At 41.9% G+C, this 19,452-nt stretch overlaps 1 protein-coding gene across 9 annotated transcripts in view; it reads left to right on the forward strand.

Annotated features, from left to right (window-relative positions):
* Positions 1-19,452, forward strand: part of LOC119435666 (neural-cadherin) — a 259,627-nt gene that overhangs the window by 208,760 nt on the left and 31,415 nt on the right. For 5 of the 9 annotated variants that reach the window (XR_005188868.2, XM_037702425.2, XM_037702435.2 and 2 more), the window contains exons 18-28: positions 3,330-3,494; positions 6,327-6,472; positions 8,248-8,423; positions 11,543-11,773; positions 15,626-15,885; positions 16,231-16,490; positions 17,285-17,418; positions 17,666-17,914; positions 18,228-18,437; positions 18,767-19,057; positions 19,148-19,395. Coding sequence is in view for 8 of the 9 variants with exons in the window: in XM_037702425.2 (XP_037558353.1) it covers positions 3,330-3,494; positions 6,327-6,472; positions 8,248-8,423; positions 11,543-11,773; positions 15,626-15,885; positions 16,231-16,490; positions 17,285-17,418; positions 17,666-17,914; positions 18,228-18,437; positions 18,767-19,057; positions 19,148-19,395 (2,370 nt within the window). In the remaining variant the exon portion in view is untranslated. Of the gene's footprint in view, positions 1-2,252; positions 2,418-3,329; positions 3,495-6,326; positions 6,473-8,247; positions 8,424-11,542; positions 11,774-15,625; positions 15,886-16,230; positions 16,491-17,284; positions 17,419-17,665; positions 17,915-18,227; positions 18,438-18,766; positions 19,058-19,147; positions 19,396-19,452 lie in introns of all 9 variants that reach the window. The other 4 variants (XM_037702430.2, XM_037702441.2, XM_037702413.2 and 1 more) reach the window with 2 other exon arrangements.

Below are 19,452 nucleotides of genomic sequence, written 5' to 3' on the forward strand. Positions count from 1 at the left end.
ACGGGACACAGTATGCGTTCCTTATACACGCGTCCACTCGCCGTCTTATGTCACAATATGAGCACCGATATGCTTAATAAGTGTACTGGCAGGCCTTCAGAGCTATTTCGGATGTGCCTGTGGCGATTTGAGCCCTTGGGGGGCAGTGAAAGGCATGCATTTGTTTTTTCCAACTGCCGGATTTTTTGGACGTTTTCACGGTCCCTAGGGAGTCCGAAAAATCGGACGTTGACTGTACTCAATAATCTACTCTTGTATTTTTCGCATATTTGGTGAAATACTCGGCTGAGGTCGATGCATTGCATGCAGCCTTACCAGGGCGCTCATTTGGTTTCGGAACAAAAGAAAATTTAATTCTGGAGTTCTTACGTGGCGAAACCACAATCTGATTATGAAGCACAGCCTGTCTTGGTGCAAGGGTCGTCCGGGTCCTCAACTCCAATCGAAACATTCCTATACTCAATGCCGACAAAGGGAACGGTGATGAAAACAGCACCTATGTGCGAAGATAAAGGACCGATTAGGCACAGGAAGGCTTGCAGATCGTATCGCATACGCATGTGATGCACGCAAATTCATGCGTTTGCACATGCGGTTCGGAACTTACTTAGAATCTGTGAACTTCTATGCGCGATGCCATAGTTGCTGGCTTTGATGGTTGTCAAAAACACGTTATGCATGATTTCAGAGCCGATCACCGGTTAGCCACTCATATGAACATATTAACGGCAAGCTTTCAGCGACGGCATGTGTAAGCTTGCCGGTTGCATCGGCCAACAGCCACTTCTCGCCATGGCACACTGCTTGGCCGTTAGACCTAATCGGTAGTGCTTCAAAAGGTAGGTCTGAAGTTGGCATCAAAAGTTGCAGCTTTATACCGAATCGACTCGTATTTATTCACAGAGGCCACATAACACACAGGAAGCCGACAACCTGCCTCACAATGAAAGCAAGTGTACATTCATATTAATGAACATTGTTCTCCACCGCCATCACCATCTTTGTGACACACCGTATGGAGGCATCTCATCTTGGCGCCGCTCATAGATCCATAGTTTCTTGTCAGGCTTGTAGCATTGTTATTGGGCATAATACACATTTTGTCTGGTGCGGTAAAGCTTATCAAAGCACATGTGTCATTTGGAATGCACATAAGACATTTGCCATCACTTCGTCTTGTGCGTGACGGCGCAGATTGTTCTAGCACATTTGTAATTTTATGTCTGTCTTGTGTCCAGGCGCATATCTGTTCTCGTTAGCGTACACAATTTTATTTCATTGTTTCTAAAATTAATTTCGTTGCCTACCAAAATAAAAATGTTTGCAACATACTGTGCATAGTATACCATCCGTGGGAAGGCAAGCTTAATTGGTCGCTGTTGGCTTTGTCATGCTTTGTTGTTGAGCAGCACTTACTTATTGCACAGTACTAACAAGCTTCACCAAACGGCTACAGATTACTTCTGTACTACTCCAAGTGTTCCAAAAAGACCAATGTTTCTGCTCCAAAATGCTGGTGTGGCTGCTCCTAAACTGCTCCAGAACGACATTTTTCGTGCTCCAAAAATTGCTACAAACCCTAAACTGGCTGGACCACCACTGAATTTGTTGCTTGGCTTGTCGGCACCAACTGCCTAATGATGAGTTGTCAGTGCCTTCTGCAACTTGCTTTTGCATATTACTGCCCCTGGTTGTGTGTACAAGTGTGCATGTATAGCACAAAATTCGACTCCAGTCAACCAAATAGGATAGATAGGTACATTTTGCAGCAAGCTAGATGCATCCATTCATTTAGTGTTGTACTTATTCTATGTCTGCAGTGAAAGGGCACTACATAACAGTGCAGGTCAGTAGTATGAGCGCTAAATAACATTTTGCTTTTGGGAATTTTTAATGTAGTTTGCATGTGCCATTCTGAATATAAAGTAAATGCTCTTTTCTGAAAGAATAGCCCACAGGCTGCATTTCTGCAAATAATTTCAATTTGTAAAAAAACATGCAGACACCTTTTTCATTTTCTTGCAGTGTGTGTACATGTGTGTGCACACACGTTAATGAGGGAAGTGTCTGGAAGTTTCAGAAATGGTATGGTGACATGTAATCAGTACTCTGACATGTATTGCAGGTAGCGACATATTTTTTGCCCAGCTGCTAACATTTTTCATGAGGAATTTGTCATAGTGGTAGGAGTTCTTTCAGTGGCTGCTTGCAGATTGTTGCCACCCAGAATTGTGCACTCCTATTGGTTGTAGTTTCGACTGCGGCTGGTGGCATCAGATAACCTCAACGAGAACCACACAACAGTGCTCATCAAGGTCAAGGACGTCAATGACAATGCCCCCATCTTTGATCGTCCAACTTATGAGGCCCAGATCACTGAGGAGAATGACCGGAACCTTCCCCAGAAGATACTTCAGGTCCACTTCCATCGATGGACATGCTTAATGCTTCTTGCCTGCTGCTGCCTTTCATTTTATTTTTTATAGAGCATGCATTTTTGTTTTTATTGTGTCTATGTGCACGTACTTCATGTGCTTTATTCTTGTATCATAGGTTAAGCTGGGTGGACATATTGCCGGAAATCTCAGCTTGGCATCAAGACTGAACCAAAGATAGAAATCCTTGTCTGCTTACTGTAAAGTCGTAGAACCTTTTCATTTGATGTGTGCACAAAAGTACCACTACGGGCATTGACTTAACAGTGGGGTAAGCTATTGTAGCACTGTTGCGAAAGTTTACAAAATGGGTATAGTCAAGACATTCATGTAATGTGCTGCGTCAAGCAGGCTTCTGAAAGAAGCCATTAGGCATTACATTTTGTACATGAAGTCTGAATATAGACACAGTTTTGGCTATGCATATATTTCATTTTTGTCCATGGTAGTTTCCCATGTTTTTTGTGTGCTTCAGTGGTCCTTGCGTGTGTTGTCTCAATTCTTGAAGCACCATATGTTTTATGTTTGCAGTCTTGCTTTTTGTTTTGTGATTACTGTCACGCTGAATTTGGTTCGGTGAGGCACACATTCATGTCTGCTTATGCCCAAGCAGGTATCTCATCATTCCCCATCCCATTGTTTATTGTTCTATAGCTGAGCTGTATGCAGTAAATTGCCTTTTTGCTTTTAGCATGAGATTATCAAAAACGTGTGATTTTTTAGGTTCGTTGTGATGTTGGTCACTTGACAAAACCACCATGTCTCGGCAGGTGGTGTTGTGCCACTAAGAGTGGCCTAGCACTGCATGAGTGGCATGTGTCGTCTGAGTGCACACTTTTTTTTTTTGTTTTCCCTTCTTTCCCTGCCCTTGGCCTTGTGCTGCTGTGGTGCCAGTTTAACTTGACGCTGGTGGCATCGGACACCCTGTATGAGGGCAGCACCACAGTTCTTATCCACGTCAAAGATGTCAACGATCTTCCTCCTGTTTTTGGCCAATCGTCATACGTGACCACCATTGAAGAGGAGGTCTCCCACAATTTGCCAATGAAAATTATGACGGTATGAATGGCTTACATGTATAACAATCTCTGGAGCTTGAAGTTTGAGGCCAACAAGTTCCACACAGTGCACATGAAACTTTATTCACACTTGTAAGCTTTTTTTGCCGAGTTCCTCTTCACGCTTTTGTTACAGTGAGATAGTGTGTTAGATATAATTCCACATTCGGTGGTTTTCTTTTTTTATAACTGGGCTAAAAATACATCATTTTAAGTTTTCTTTTTGTTTATTCACTTTTTTACAATCTTAATGTACGTCTATACCTTCTGACATTGGTACTTACATTTTTTTTTCTCCAAGTTGATTTAAAGCAACAGGATCTATTGATCTGTTACTTGCTTTTACTGCTTTTAAGCTGGTAATGTTCAGTCCTTTCTAAATTCAGAGGTAAACAAGGTTGAATATCTTGGCACTGCTCAAGTTCCTTTTGATGGAACTTAGCTTGTTTTCACAGAAGTTCGCTGTTTCTTTTGCGTATGATATACCACAAAAGCCTTCCACGAAATTTGTATGGCTGCTTTTTCAAGACCGCTTTAGTGTTGCTCAGGTTTCCATAAGTATTTGGGCCAGGAAACACTAAATTACATGTTGGGAAGTGCTTTTATGTCCTTAAAAAAATGTTTCAAACAATCTGTCAGCTAAGTGAATGTTTTACCCAACTAAGAGTTTGACCCTTGCATAGTTAATAAGCGGAAATATCTGACACTAATATTTGATCTGTGATGCCTTCCTCTTTCTCGTACTTGTTACTCTCTCCAAACTAAGCCTCTAGTTATTCTTTGTCCCTTCATAATTAGTCTCTTATAACATGATGTGTGGTGGTCTTATTATTAATTATGGCTATCCAGTTTTTAGAACATAAATGGCTTCTAATGGCACCCTTGTCTTGGGAAGGTGAGGAAATTCCAGCATGCTTGTTACTGCATCCAAGGAATCTAGTCTGCGATTCCATACTTGCATGACCTCTTACTTGCACTGTTTATGCTGCTGCTTGAATATTTCAGTTGCTCAGCATGTAGCATTTTACCTTCTACTCTTTGCCTGTGGTTTTAGGTATACATTCTTTGTTATATTGAGCAATACCTTTAACTTAAATTGGCCAACAAAATATTTTCAGTCTTTCTGTAGTATACTAACAAATTAAAAATAATAATACACCCTTTCTTCTACTTTTACTAATAACTGTCAAGTGTTGTAGCTAGCAGGATATGCAATATTTGAGAACTTACAGAGGGTCTTTAAAGAGACTGATAAACAATTTTTAAAACCTAATTTTTTTGTAGTGCTATCGAAAACTTGTTGAAAGTTCTGGAACCCTAAGTGGGTAGTCCTGAAGCAACTGAAAAGAAAAAAATTGTTTACCTTGTATGGGGCATCACATTTTATGTAAGCACTTTTAACCCTTTGCGGTCCGAAACTTTTACCCACTTTCCGGCTGTCCCGGTCCGAAACTATTTTGCCAGTTTATAGCGCCGCGATGAAAACCACAAACTGGACGAAAAACTCATAGGATATTTATTTTTTCTTTTGCATTCTGTAGGCAACTCCTCTACCGATATTTGAGCAGCGTGTGATACCCGCTCGAAGCATTTTTCTGCGGTGCAGGCCAGGGTTGTTACTGCAGGTTTTGCAGAAAAACACAGTTTACCTCCTGCCTCCGTTTGTTTTTCGATCGCTACAAACAGCACAGTCTTTGCTATTTCGGCCTGGGAGCTTGTAGATGAAATGGCTCCTCCCATCTAGCCTTTCCTCGCACTCCTTCCGCGCAGATGGGCCCCGATTTTTGGCTCTAGCCCTCAGGTCACCCACCAGCTGTTGGAAGAGGTTGCGGCGGTACTGCAGGTGTCGCTGTTCTTTCTCAGCATGATTCTGCAGCTGTGTGCACCTCAAAATAAAGCTATTGACAATGGAAACCTCTAGAAGCTTTCACTAAATGTGCCACCGTAAAACGCATGCGATGAAAAAGTGGTGATGCTTCTCAGCGAACCACGCGAACGTGCGGTTCCGCGTGCAAGTGAGAACGCTCTGGTATCCAGAAGCCGTGCTGAACATTGTGCTGCACCCTAGTGCAAAGAGAAGTAAACTTCAACAAACAAAGTTTACTTATCCCTCAAGAGATGGCGCATCGTGTTTATTGCACGCGAACGTGCTGTTCTGCGCGCAAGTGAGAACGCTCTGGTATCCAGAAGCCGTACTGAGTATTGTGCTGCACCCTAGTGCAAACAGAAGTAAACTTCAACGAACAAAGTTTATTTATCGCTAAAGATATAGTGCATCGTGTATACACAGAATGCGCGTGAATCGCAGTGAGAAAAACCGCAAAATTTAACCCCCGAACCCCCTTGTCGGGCGGTGCCCGACAGCGGACCGCTACGGCCGTGTTGCGTTGTCGGGCCCTGCCCGACACCGGACCGCAAAGGGTTAAGGAAGGTTCACCACATAGTAGGCCACAAGTGATGGCTTGTCATTTGGCAAGCATTCTGTGCCAAATTAAAAAAAAGTAATTTGTCAAGAGAAACGTCATGCTTGTGTCCATAAGTACGAAGTTTGATCATTTCATTTGTGCCTTGATCTTGTTGGACATTGCACATGGCTGTCAGTCCCTTTAATACATCAAACAAGAGAAGCATGCTCTTTCATAGCCAGATTGTAGCATTTTGGATATATTTTGTTTAAAGTTGGTTGTTGTCCAAGTAATTGAACACCACTGTTGTTCAATGGCCATACAGTTGAGCCAAGAGGATCTTTTTTTCCTGTTTTTAGTCCCCCATTATTCTTATATTCCAATGTGCTGAAGTTGCCTTTTTTGATGGATCTTGTCTTATATTTCAGGTGACAGCGACTGATGGCGACAAGGACAGAGAGTCCTTGATAGTCTACTTTCTGACGGGTCAAGGTGTTGATGAGGACCCCGGTAACAGCAAGTTTGCAATCAACACCACTACTGGAGAGATATATGTACTAAAGCCATTAGACAGGTAAATACCTTATGTTCACATAGTGCCCTTATTATTAAAGAATTGTAAAGAAAATTGTATATTTTGATTAATTGATTCAATTTGAATTTGGATTGCTTGCACGACACGTTGTAGGTTGTTACTCATTTGAGCATATATTTCTGTAAAAACATGGGTTGAGAAACACCACTTGGTACTTGCACCGTTCCAGGTGACATTTTAATACAACCATTCTTAAGCAACGCACTAGCAATATGTATTATAGTAGGAGCTGTTGGAGCCACATGCATCTTCCACTTAGCTCAGTTTTGCTATGCTAGGTCAGATAGCTAGTGTTATGCAAAATGGAGGTGTATGATGAAACATGAGCATGTGGAGCACTGGACGACTAACTCTTAAATCTCTCTGGCATGCGCACAGGAAGCTGCATAGGAATATGCGGCTCCTTGGCATGGCCTTTGAGACTAGGCGGCACTCACAGCTGTCCGCGGTGTACTGAAAATTCTCGGAAGCGATATGCTGAGGCTTAGGTTATATTTTCTAATCACCAGGTGCATGCATGGTGACATCTGTTTAGGTGCTTTTTAAAGGCTGCTTATAAATTCAATTACCACGCCTGCACCTTTGCCGAAATTGCTTCAATAGCATAGGCTACTCATTTACAACCAATTTAGCCAAAGTAAAATTTTGTTGCAGTTGCCTTTAACATGTTCAGTGTGGCTGCACTTCTAGTACTCCTGATTCCTGTGCTGATGACCCGCCAGTGGGTCACTTGTCATATTCTTCTGGTGCGCCATGACCCACCGGTTAGTCACCAGGGAATTGTGCTTCTTTGAAACTTCCTCGAGGTGCAGAGCGATGGTGCAACGATATGTGAAATCAGAAGCAACAAGATTTTTTTCTTTACATTGATTTCTAGCAAGGACGTCGCTTTCGCACTGCCGAAAGTCCCCTGCACAGCCGCACAGTGGGTATAACTGCCATGACCAACTCGTGACCCACATCGCAGTGAATGTGTTAAAGACAATAAAACTGTGTCAGCGGGCCTTTAAAGAGGACTGGCACCTTAGCTTGTTTGTTCCTGTGCTCCTGCTCTCCCCTCCATAATTTTTAACTTCACATATGCAAATATATTGGTTAGGTATGCCTTCTGTGGAAATGTAATGATTCACAGTTTCATAGTATTTCAGCATGGTCATCAAAAGTATGAAGATATCAACCAACCACATGTGTATTTCTGATTCATCGCTCACAGCAGTTTTTACCGACACCGATGGAGTCACCTGCTCTCTTCCTGCATTTCATAGATAAATTAGAGGTTTGAGTACCTCAGCAGAATTCTGGTCGATGTGGTCTACAATAAACTACATACAACATTGAAATTTGCTCTAGTGTCCCTTTAACTGGGCTATATGGGTGGAACACACTTATTTACTTTCCTATTTCTGCCATCCTTATTGTTGTCCATGTATCTTGCACATTTTCATGGATCAGCTAGTTTACTTGCACTGTTGCCGTATATTGTTGAACACACCAGTGAAATAAAAATTAGTTTAATATATCTAGTTGTTTGCTTTCTTTGTGTGATTCCCTCTCCTTTTTGACAAGCAGTATTACTGTGTGTGGTACTTTACTCAGATAAAGCCTTTAGTTTGGTTGGTTACCACTGGTGGGGAGCTGTAATGTAAATAAAAATTTTCCTAATGTTTCTTTCTTACAGAATACAAAAGCACTTCATGTTGTTCTGTTGTACCCTTCGTTGATTTCATTGTTGTCTGTCATTAAATACTATGCAGGGACCTTCCACATGGGCGTTCCCAGTGGCGCTTCACCGTTTTTGCTGAGGATGAAGGGGGCAACGGTTTGGTGGGCTTTGCGGACGTTCTCGTCAATCTCAAGGACGTCAATGATAATGCCCCCTTCTTCCCATCAGCAATTTACACGGGTAATGTCACGGAAAATGGAACAGCTGGTGAGTAAATGAAGTCTGCTGAAGTTTGATATTGCTCAAGCATATATTATAATCTGGACCAAAGTAAACAAGCTTGCCTTAAGAAAATGTTCAAAAATTTTGTTTAAAACCTCTGTTAACTATTACACAATAGGTACATGGTTAAGAATTATTTAAAGGTTTCTTGCACCATTACTATTGAAAGTTGTGTTTAAGAAAAGATTTGTGTGGATAAAACTATTCGGTGGAAGTGGGACTAACTTTTCTCCTTTGTGGAAAAAACTCAAGGAGCAAGGCACACTATATACTCAGTACCTTGGTTTGAAATCAATACAGAATGTCTATTACTGGCCAATCCAGCGATCCTATTTATGTGTAGCGCACATCTCACGTTGATGGAAGCATATATGAAAGTTGCAAGTGAGTATTGCTCATCTACTGCTGTCGCAAAAACAGATGCATTAAGTTCTGTTCATTTGTGTCCTGTAGTAATGTACAAGCAGAGGCTGAAAAAGCCGATTATGACCTATTACTCCCAGCTGATGCATAAAAAGCTCCCCCAGCAGGGTGAAGAGCTTTGTCCAAGGACAAAGGATAAGAAAGAAGAGGGAAACTATAGACAAAGTTGTTCGCTGGCGCATGTATACATGTTTCTTTTAAGGGCGCTTGCATTTCCTTCTTGACCTGTCACTGACTCTAGATATGAAGAACACAGCTAACAAGGAACCAAGGCAAACAATTGACATGTTGTTTTTGCTAAAGGCAAATTGTGCGGCCCAACATAAAGCCCTATACTCCCGGACAATTTTCTGTGGCAATGAAGGGAAAACTACAGGGGAGGAGCTTCTGCATGTTTTTTTGCTGCGTCAAGTAGTCTGGCAGAATTTCAGTTCTTTTCGTTTCTTGGAACAGATACTGAATCAGCATAGCACTTGCAATGGTTTTTCATTTACCGAAATCGCAAGAGAAAACCAGAAAATGAGTCAAATATAACGCTTAGTGATTTATTTGGTCTTATTCTGATGTTGTACGTAACATGTTTCTTCTCTTCCCCAGCTTAAGAAAATGGGGATAAGAATGTGGAACTTATGTCAGGAGTGCGCTTACTTGTGTGCACTTTGCCTTCATAGCTTCCTCTTCATTACCACAGGAAGTTGTCAGCGAGTATATATAACAACTTCACTTGGTTTAAGATTGTATTTGGCAAACATAGAAAGCCCATTGTGGGATAAGCTCGTATCTTAAGGATTTCATCTGTGCTAATCTCAGTTTGGATTTACGCTTGTGGAATGAAAGTTTTATTCAACATTTGAATGCAGCTTAATTTACATTGCAGTATAGCCTCTGGTGTTCTTTGTTGCCACTTCGAGACAGCTAGCTGGTTATGCTCAATGCTGTCATTACCTAGTCATGCTGCATTCATGTTGTACTGTTTCAGAACGTTTCACTCTCAGAACAAGCAATGTCTTTTATTAGTAACTCATCATGTACTTCATAAAGCACAAGCAGTGCTCAGTGTTGCTGAAATTCTTTACATATGCTAGCACTTTAGTGACATGTATTGCAAAGCCACTCCAGAAGCCAGGATCAGTAGCCAGTGCCTTTGCATTGTCTTTTTGTGTTAAGTGTTTTTTACACGCATCTGAGAGTAGGTGGAAAAGCCTTACACTCAAGCCTGTTATAGATGCACCCCTTTGTTTGTGTTGGGTTGATTGAGGCCATGTGTATGGATGTAGCTTGTAATCAATTTTCAATAAGTGTCCACTTAATTAGCAATATTTACGTCTCTCCATGGCACTCTAAGTACTGCATGTTGTTATACAGTATAGACCACATAACCATTTATAGTGCAGAACTGGCTACAACGCGGCCTTTTCCAACTCCCGTTTGCCCTCCCATAGAACTCCATGTATACGCATACCGCTTACAGTGCAGCCACATGAGACGAAATACCGTTTATAATGCGACTTCCGCGGAAAAATCTTGCCGACAAGGGCGGAAGCGAGCACGTTTCTCAACAAGGTGCGTGCTCCCGGCCGACGTATGCATTATTCAATGCAATCAAACTCTCGTTAATTTGGGCTTATTTGGCCACACATCGGTTAATTCGGACTACTTTCGGAGCTCGGTAAGCAAGGAGCGCCGCAAATGTGCGACTCAAAAGAGCAAGAACGGCGCTAGCGTCCAAACGAAACGAAGTGGCGGAATCTGTATCGCCCCAGCCATCAGTTGAAATCGTACGTGAATGACAGCAACGCGGAATGCTTCGAACCTATTTGTGTCTTTAAAGCCTGTATTCTTGCGTTTACCGCCGCGCATAACACTGCGTTGGCCATGGGCTTTTGTAACTGCGTAGTCGTAATCCACGATCGCGTCGATAGCGGCCGCGGTTTTCTCCGCAGAGGTTTCGGCGAACAGTAGTTTCGTTTTTACTCGGTACGCGTGCCTAAAAAACTGCGTAGTCGCCATCGATGATCGCATGGATAGCGACCGCGGTTTCGACTGCAGGTGTTGCAGCGAATGGTAGTTAATTCGTCCAGACTCAGTGCGTGCTTCGGGCGCGTGCCTTCAGAACCGCAAAGTCGCCGTTCATAATCGTGTCGATAGCGGTCACAGTTTTTTCCGCAGCGGTTGCGGCAAACAGTTGTTTCGTCTTGACTCGGTGCAAAGCTGTCGAGCTTGAAGAGCAACGGCTACATCGCGATTGTGTTTTCGCCAGCTCACTGGCGAAAACTTAATCGTGATGTGCGCGCGATAGTACAAAGCGTGTCTACATGCTTGGTCTACATGTTTTGCATACGTGCAGGGCTTGAAAATCGCTCTTTTGGTTATAGTACGGTACCGCTTATAGTGCAGATATTCGCGACTCCGGCAACTTACGTTATAAGCGGTCTACACTGTACGTATAACACATTATCAAGGAATGGTCAGAACTAGTTTTACAATGTTTTCTTCTGACCATATTTAATCTCATTTGAACTCAAGAGTAATAAAGCTTGTTTGCATCCAAATAAGAGAAAGAAGCCTTTGGAGATTACTAATTAGCGTTGACGTAAGTTCGTAGGCATATCTACACGAGAACATTTGTGGCTGTAGTGCTTTGTCCCTCCCTTATAATCAGTTAATTGGGTCATTTTCAGGTATGACTGTGATGACAATGACTGCTACGGACTATGACGATCCCAATGAGGGCAACAATGCACGGCTTGCATATTCCATTGAGCAGAACCAGGTTAATGAAAATGGAGAGCTCATTTTCACCATCGATGAAGAAACTGGTGTCATCTCAACAGCAGTCTGCTGTCTAGATCGTGAGACAAACCCAGAGTACACCATCAAAGTGGTGGCTGTTGACGGTGGAGGGCTGAAAGGTATGCTTGTGGTTTCATTTCTTCTCCTGTTAAGCTTTGTTTTGCATATAGCATTACAGCACAGAACCAACATTTACATGTAGTACCCTCACAACTGTTTTTTGAAAAATAGAAGCGAGAGCACACAACGAAATGTGGTAGACTGTCGTTAATTCGACTCCAGGTAATTAAATTTTTTGTTTAATTTGATCCCTACCGAAGGCCCTGGCCCGCCGAATGATTAGTAGAACTTGACCAGTCAACATACTTTCTGATCCCTATGGTGACTTCAATAGTGACCCTTTTAGTACGAGCATCTGTTTCAGCAGAGCTTAGGGGACAGTGAATGAGTTACACACGTCAATAAAAATAATCTCCCAACGAAAACTCCTATTTTTCGCCTAGTGTCCTAGGAGGGTTTTCAAGCAATAACCGTAGCTCAGAATGTCTGATTACGATATTTACCCAATTCTAATGCCCCTGTTTTTTTTTTTTTTTTTTTTTTTTTTTTTTTTCCCCCCCCCCCCCCCCCATAAACATTGGGCCAAAAATTGCCTGCGCCATGCAATTGGATACAAAACCAAAACCGCCTTTGTGGCGTTTGTATGCTTTATCTCATAAGACAATGTGCTGCAGCGAAGCTGACTTTAGGAAACCAGCTGCCGATGTGCAGCACACATTAGACCCTTGCCCATTTTATTGCGCAATTATATGGACACTCCAAGCGGATTTCTGCCGTCAGCGGCGTCGCCGTGAGGTTCCGTATAAACTCCAAGGGCAATAACATCGTCGCCACGTGCCGTATGCTGTATGTGCGAGTGAAAGTGTGCGAGGGATGCGTGCTTTTGCGGAGAGCGAACGCACGGTGGAGAGCAAACGCGACCTCTTCCATCGTGCAAAAGGCTATTGGGGCATGGGAGGGAGGGAGGGAGGGAGGGAGGGAGGGGAGGCGACGTTTAGCTGCAGCACCAAATGCGTATCTTGCAACCAGGCGCAAGGGGAACTGATGACTCAAAAGAAGCAGAAGGAGGAAAGCGGGAAGGCAGCGCGAGAGGAGGGGGGTGTGGCTTCTATTCTGCCACCAACGGCATGCTTGTACTTAGCGTGGCTGCGGGCTGTTGCGCGCACCATATCTTGAAAGCGATCTCCATACGGCTTTGGCCTTTGTATGCGCTGTGCTCTCGCCTCTCAGTTTCCGTGAAAGCACGAACCTTCGCTTGCTGCTGCTGCCACGCTTGCTCACGCCAGCGTTTTGGCAGTGGTTGTCTGCAGTCATCGAGTGTGATCTGTGCGCGCCGACACCATGCTTGTTAATTAAGTTAGTCAGCGAATGTGTTCCAAGTTTATGTAGCCAATAAAACTATCCTTACTCCGTATAGCTCTATACTAATTTGCTATCGCAATTGATGCTTCGCCTTTCGGGTGAAACTGGGACTTTTTTCTTGCTAAAAAATTATGTGTGCATTAGATTTCTGCTTTGTTTATGAGCGTTAATGTCAAGTATCATTCGAGGGCCTGTTAAAATCTGGGCAAATACTGCCAAATGAATCAGCTGTGTGTTCTTCTGTTTTTTCTGCTGCTTGTTTAATTTAACCCGCCGGATAATTCGGCCAATGTCATCTGCACCGTCAGGATCGAATTAACGAACGTCGACTGTATATGTATTGGCTAACAGCATGCTGTCTGGCTTCATAGCTTGCTTATTGGACACAAAGGTACTTCTGTCTAGCTCCTAGACCAAAGTTGTGTGGCTCATACCTGGAGTTACAGGCCAGCTACTTGTGTGCTCTAGTTTCTCATTCACATATGTACATCAGTGAAGCCCGCTCATTATCTTTTGCTTTATTTCTGAATAAGTACGGCTGCGGTCCTGTGGTTTTGTTAGGCTTCACTGTTTTACTTTCAATTTATTGCCACTTGTATGTTGCCTTGCACCACATGCACCACAGCAGGTGCCAGGTGAGCCAATGCTGCTCTAGCATTCGCACTTTGTTGATGTCGTGTTAGCACATTCGATTAGGATATCAATTTTCAGTAGCTCACATCCTTACTTTGAAACCATAGAGTTGGTGTCATATGTCCAAGTTTCTAATCTAATTTATATTTTTGTCAGCATGGTATGATTATGGGTAAGTTACAATGGCAAATGGTGACACAGCTAAAAAGTGTAATAACAGCTCCCAATTTAAAATGAAATTGTTTGCTTATTAGTAGAAGTTGCATTCCAACTTGCCAAGTTGATCCCTGCCATCTGGAGTTGCACTCTCTAAGTGTGTGGCCAGGCATACATCCCCAGCATCCAATATTTCTCTTGCCATGTTCTTCATCCTTTTGTTCTATGGTGAATTCTCCAACATAAAAACAAATTAAGTTGATTTTTCACTTCACTTCCATTGAAGATGAAAATATCATTGTATTGCTGTGTATCGAGGTACACTTATTAAGTTACTGGTGTAGGGATATCAGGGTTCGAATACCTCCTTGAAATCTTTGAAAACCTTTAAATTTGGAAAAGGATATTCAAGGGCCCACAGAACTTCTTGAAAATAAATGTGCTTCTTGAATTCCTTTAAAATTTGGGGTTGACGACAACTCTTAATCATTCAGATTAACAAACCCCGTATAGGGGCTATACCATGGACGCTGTGTAACAATCCTAGATATTTTCTTTTGAGAGTGTCGCGTAATGATTGCAATGTGGCGTGTTCACATCCACTAACGACAAGCCTGTTTAAATTGCTATTGCCATCATGGAGGTAGACAATACCAGATAAAGCGACCAAACCGTGCAACCATTTTGTTGTTTTGCTAGTTGTTCACACCACAGTCATCATGGCTCCATTTCCGAGCCCAATAGGCTCTAGAAATGCCTGGCGGAAAGTATGTTTCAGCCATTTGGCTATAACGCAGCCAGTATCCTTGGCTAAAGCCAAACTAGTAACCATCATGCTGGAAGGCGATTGACATCATTACAAGGGGAAATTCAACTTGGAAACGCCATCTGAAGAGCTTGAAACAAACTCCAACTCTGCAGTTGCAAGAAATTGGAGCTAAGAAGGAAATTTTTCTAATTTCTAGTGTATGTGTAAGGATAAGGTTTGTTTCCCCCTCCATAAATTTTGGCCTTCGGCATCCCTAAAATTCTTGAATTGTCCTTGAATTGTGAGCCAAATGTTTTGTATGAACCGTGAGGGATATGCACTTTAAAAAGATTTGCCCAGTAATTTTAAACCTGAAAAGGACTGACCTTAGTGAAAGGTCATTTTGGTACACACACATTGATTAATCAATGATGCGTGGCATGAAACTATTATATAAAGCACAATTACTAATACAAAACACCTGATGTGTTCTTCAAATTATGGTGCAGAGTGGGACATGTCGTTTGTTGCTGACACTCAAACTTTGAACATTTGGCTCTGTGTGCCGAACTTTCCTTTCACATTTACGCATTCTTTGAACACTTCAGACTTTTCACTTTTGATTTTTAGTATTTGTCTTTTTTCCTGGAAGTTGTCTACAAATGCACATGATGCATTGAGTCATCTATGGTGTCATGATTTGTTGGCAGAGCCACATAGTGTCATGTTTAATTACAATAAAAGCTTTTCACAAATCTTTTGATCTGCTGATGCCTGACTGTTGCACAGACCAAAGAGAACATGATGCAGTTTAGCTTTTGGACTGTTCATTTTCTGCTGAAAGATTCCTTTAATTAGATAGCAGAATCTATTTTTGTGCTCATGTAGCAGCATGCCGTTCATTTATGTTATTCCAAGGGTTTTTGTTTTTATATTTTTTAAATGTATATATATTTTTTAGTTTAAGTGGGGGCTTTGGTGTATTTGCTGAGTGGTATAACATTCATTGCAGGTACTGGGACTGCTACTATCAAGATCAAGGATATTAATGACATGCCTCCAGAATTTACCAAAAAGGACTGGTTTGTTGACGTTGAAGAGACTGAAGCAGACAATATTCCTGAGAATCCAATCTTGGTCGTATCGGTCAACGATGGAGATCTACTAGAAACTAACCGGTTTAGCTACAAAGTTATTGATAACACATTTGGCTCTGATAAATTCACCATGGTCACCAATTCTGATGGAACTGGTTCACTGAAGATAGCCAAGGTGTGTATACAACCTCTTAGCTTAGTCTTAGCTTAGTTTCATTCCATTTAGTATGATTCAGAACTTTGTGTACTCTTACATGACCTTACAGCCTTGTTTTAAAATTGTTCTCTTGGTTTATTTACTTCAATTTTGGGGGTTTTAAATATCTTGGGTACTCAGTTTAGTATGGGTACATGTATATTTTAGCTGTTATAATATACTTCTTCTTTTTGCTGCTCAACCAATTCATTCTGCGTGTTCTTGTTGCTATTGGCACGTAGCTGTAATAAGATATATATATTTTTAGTGAAGCTTCACATGAACCATTTTAGCAACACTGTGGCTTGGCTTTTTTTATTCCAGCCTCTTGACTATGAGGATTTGCAGCAACGATTTGGCTTCAATATCACTATACAAGTTAGCGACAATGGTGGTGAATCTACTGATCCCTACCATGCAGACTATGCTAAAGTAAAAGTCAGGGTGAAGGACATAAATGACAACAAGCCAGAGTTTGAGCGGCCTAACATTGAAGTGTCTGTTCCGGAGAATTCCACTGTCGGCTCGAGTTTGGCAACATTCAAAGCCACAGATGCTGACCAAGGTGGAAAATCACGTGTCAGGTAACTTTACCCCTTATCCTTAAGCTTGACATATATTATGTAGTGCTGTCTCCTATGGTTACATTAACTCGGAGCAGTTTCTTGGTACCTTCTGATTTGTATTCTAAAATGGACAGTCGTTGATTTGAAAGCAAGGCTTCATTTTCACATTTATGTGATTGCAGTAAATTATGCCAGGCAAAAAATGCAATGCCCCTCGCCCGTGTTTGCACAATTGAAAAACAAAAAAACATATGGAATGTAAAATAAGGCGGGCATAATAAGAAGTTCCAGCATTATGTTGTCCCACTGTACGAGAGGATTTGGAAGTACAAACCCAGTTTTTCACTCGTACAATGTGTTGAAAATGCTGAAAACGTGCATGTTTTTGCTTCAGTAAAGCTGCAGCAAGCATGTTTTTCCAGGCAACCATGGGCGGTATGTTTTAATGATTTGACATTTATAGACTTCAAAGAAATTGCTCTGTGGTCTCGGTTTGTCATTTTTAATGAAATGTAACCTTGATAATATTCACACCGGTGAAGATGGACTGTTTTGTCCACAACGTCTCGCCACACATTATATGGCCAGATTCTTCAGATTATGTCATTTTCAGCCACCTATAACTTGTGTCAAAACTTCTCCTGAATCATTGAGGCACCTTTTAAGTTCTTGTGTCAGCACAGCTTGTCTTTGTTCAGCTCTAGTTATGTGCATTTTTTTTTTTTTACATATAGTTCTCAATGCTTCCCCCCTCCTCGTCCATTCTACTTCTCAGCCAACCGCTACATTACTTTTTTTCGCTCCTTCTTCAGCTACATGATTGACCGATCTTCTGACAAGAAGCGACAGTTCAAGATTAATCCCAATGGTGTTGTTGAAATTCAGCGTACGCTCGACCGAGAAGACATTCCGAGACATCAAGTCAAGATTCTGGCTATTGATGATGGTCAGTATGAGAAACGTCATCTGCTTTTGACAGAGTGCAGTAGAATCTCTGGAATAGTATAATCTTTTAGATCATATGACATAATATTTAATAATTGGAAAATAGCGATTTTGCTTATAGATTGGCTTCCTGACAGTATGGTTGCTACTCAGTTTAACTTTTCGTGGCTTTTGCCTTTTCTTGCATTGCCTTTTACTGTCATAAGTGTGCCTCTACATTTTTCTTTCTGTTTAACATGTGTTTGCAGGAGTGCCGTCACGAACTGCAACTGCAACATTGACTGTGGTTGTTAGTGACATCAATGACAACCCACCCAGATTCCAGTACGACTACAGACCAGTCATTCCAGAGCACACACCTCCACAGAAAGTGCAAGAGATTTTGGCCACAGATGATGATGATCGTTCCAAAAACAACGGCCCTCCATTTACTTTCCGCATGGATCCCAATGCCCCAGAGCTTATTCAGCAGTTCTTCCGAGTGGAACACGACCCCAGTATGTTGCTTACGGTATTCTCAAAGTATATTTTATTTGTTAGCATCAGCTGCATCGTCAGCCTTTGTGTTTGAAGATATTGTAAAGTGACGTCATTCTTTTTTTTTCTGATTTACCTAGTTACTTTAAATGGATGGTATCAAAACATTTGCTGTAGCGATTGTGAATTAAAGAATTAGCAAAAAAGAACCATGTTTTTAACCTAGGAGGAGCTTGTGCATTTCTGGCAGGATTTTTTAAGCATTGCCATCGTGAACCTTTGTGCTACTGTTTCATGCACTTGTATCAACTGTGACTTAATTTATTCTCATAGCTGGTGCAAATGGAGATGGTATGGCTGTGGTGCGCTCTCGAGAAACATTTGACCGAGAGACACAGAAGGAGTACCTGGTTCCCATTCTTATCAAAGACAATGGAAATCCATCGCTCACGGGGACTTCTACTCTCACAGTCATCATTGGGGATGTTAACGACAACCGCATGCACCCCGGTAGCAAGAGCATCTTTGTGTACAATTTCAAAGGTAAGTTTTGTTTCATGGTAGCTGTTTTCTGCAAGTAATGCTCAGCCTTTGTATTGAAGTTTGGTGCTCTAAAAGGATGTGAATTTTCCTTTACATGAAGTGTAGACAATAGATCGAATGTTCAGCACACTTTCCCATATTAACATGCTGCAGTGTGCCAGCCATAGAATAACTATGGGTTCAAAAACATGCATAGGTGGTGCAGCCATGGGTGTATACCAATAAAGCCATACTTTATTTTTGTTCACCCTGGTCTATGAGGAAATCTGCATATTTTTGTATTTACAATTTTTTACTTTATTATGTGCAAATTGTCATCTTTATAACAGGGGAGTCTCCACCAACAAAAATTGGGCGCATTCATGTTGAGGATCTGGATGACTGGGACTTGCCTGATAAGACATTCTTCTGGGAGAATAATAATGCCCATCCTAACTTTGACATGGACGGCCACACAGGCATGATCACTATGCTGAACTCAACAGGAGCAGGCACCTACCATTTACGTTTTTTAGTGTATGACCGTATGCATACAATGGATGCCCACGCCAACGTGACAGTAACTGTCAAAGAAATCCCTGAGGAGGCTATCTACAATTCTGGCTCCATTCGTGTCACTGGTAAGTCTGTTTCTTGTGTGGAATCGATTGCGGAAGCTCTCGTTTTGAACAAAAACCAAGTTTTCAGCTATCTTGTTAATTTATTTTTAGGCATTACTGATGAAGACTTCATAAGGGTTTGGGACTGGAAAAAGCAGCGACAAGTAAAGAGCAAATATGAAATCTTTCGAGACCTGATTGCTGAGCGCATCAAGACAAAGCCCTATAATGTAGACATCTTCAGTGTCATCCTCAAGCAGTCACGCCCACCTATAACTGATATTCGCTTCTCTGCTCATGGCTCCCCATATTACAAGGCCAGCTTACTGAATGGGGTGGTTGCAGTGAATCGGAGAGAGGTAAGTTGAATTCTTGAAAAAGTTTTTCTGTTTTTCATGAAGAGACTCTGACAGGCC

The sequence above is a fragment of the Dermacentor silvarum genome, chromosome 1 (assembly GCF_013339745.2).
Source record: "Dermacentor silvarum isolate Dsil-2018 chromosome 1, BIME_Dsil_1.4, whole genome shotgun sequence".
Classification (NCBI taxonomy): Eukaryota; Metazoa; Arthropoda; class Arachnida; order Ixodida; family Ixodidae; genus Dermacentor; species Dermacentor silvarum.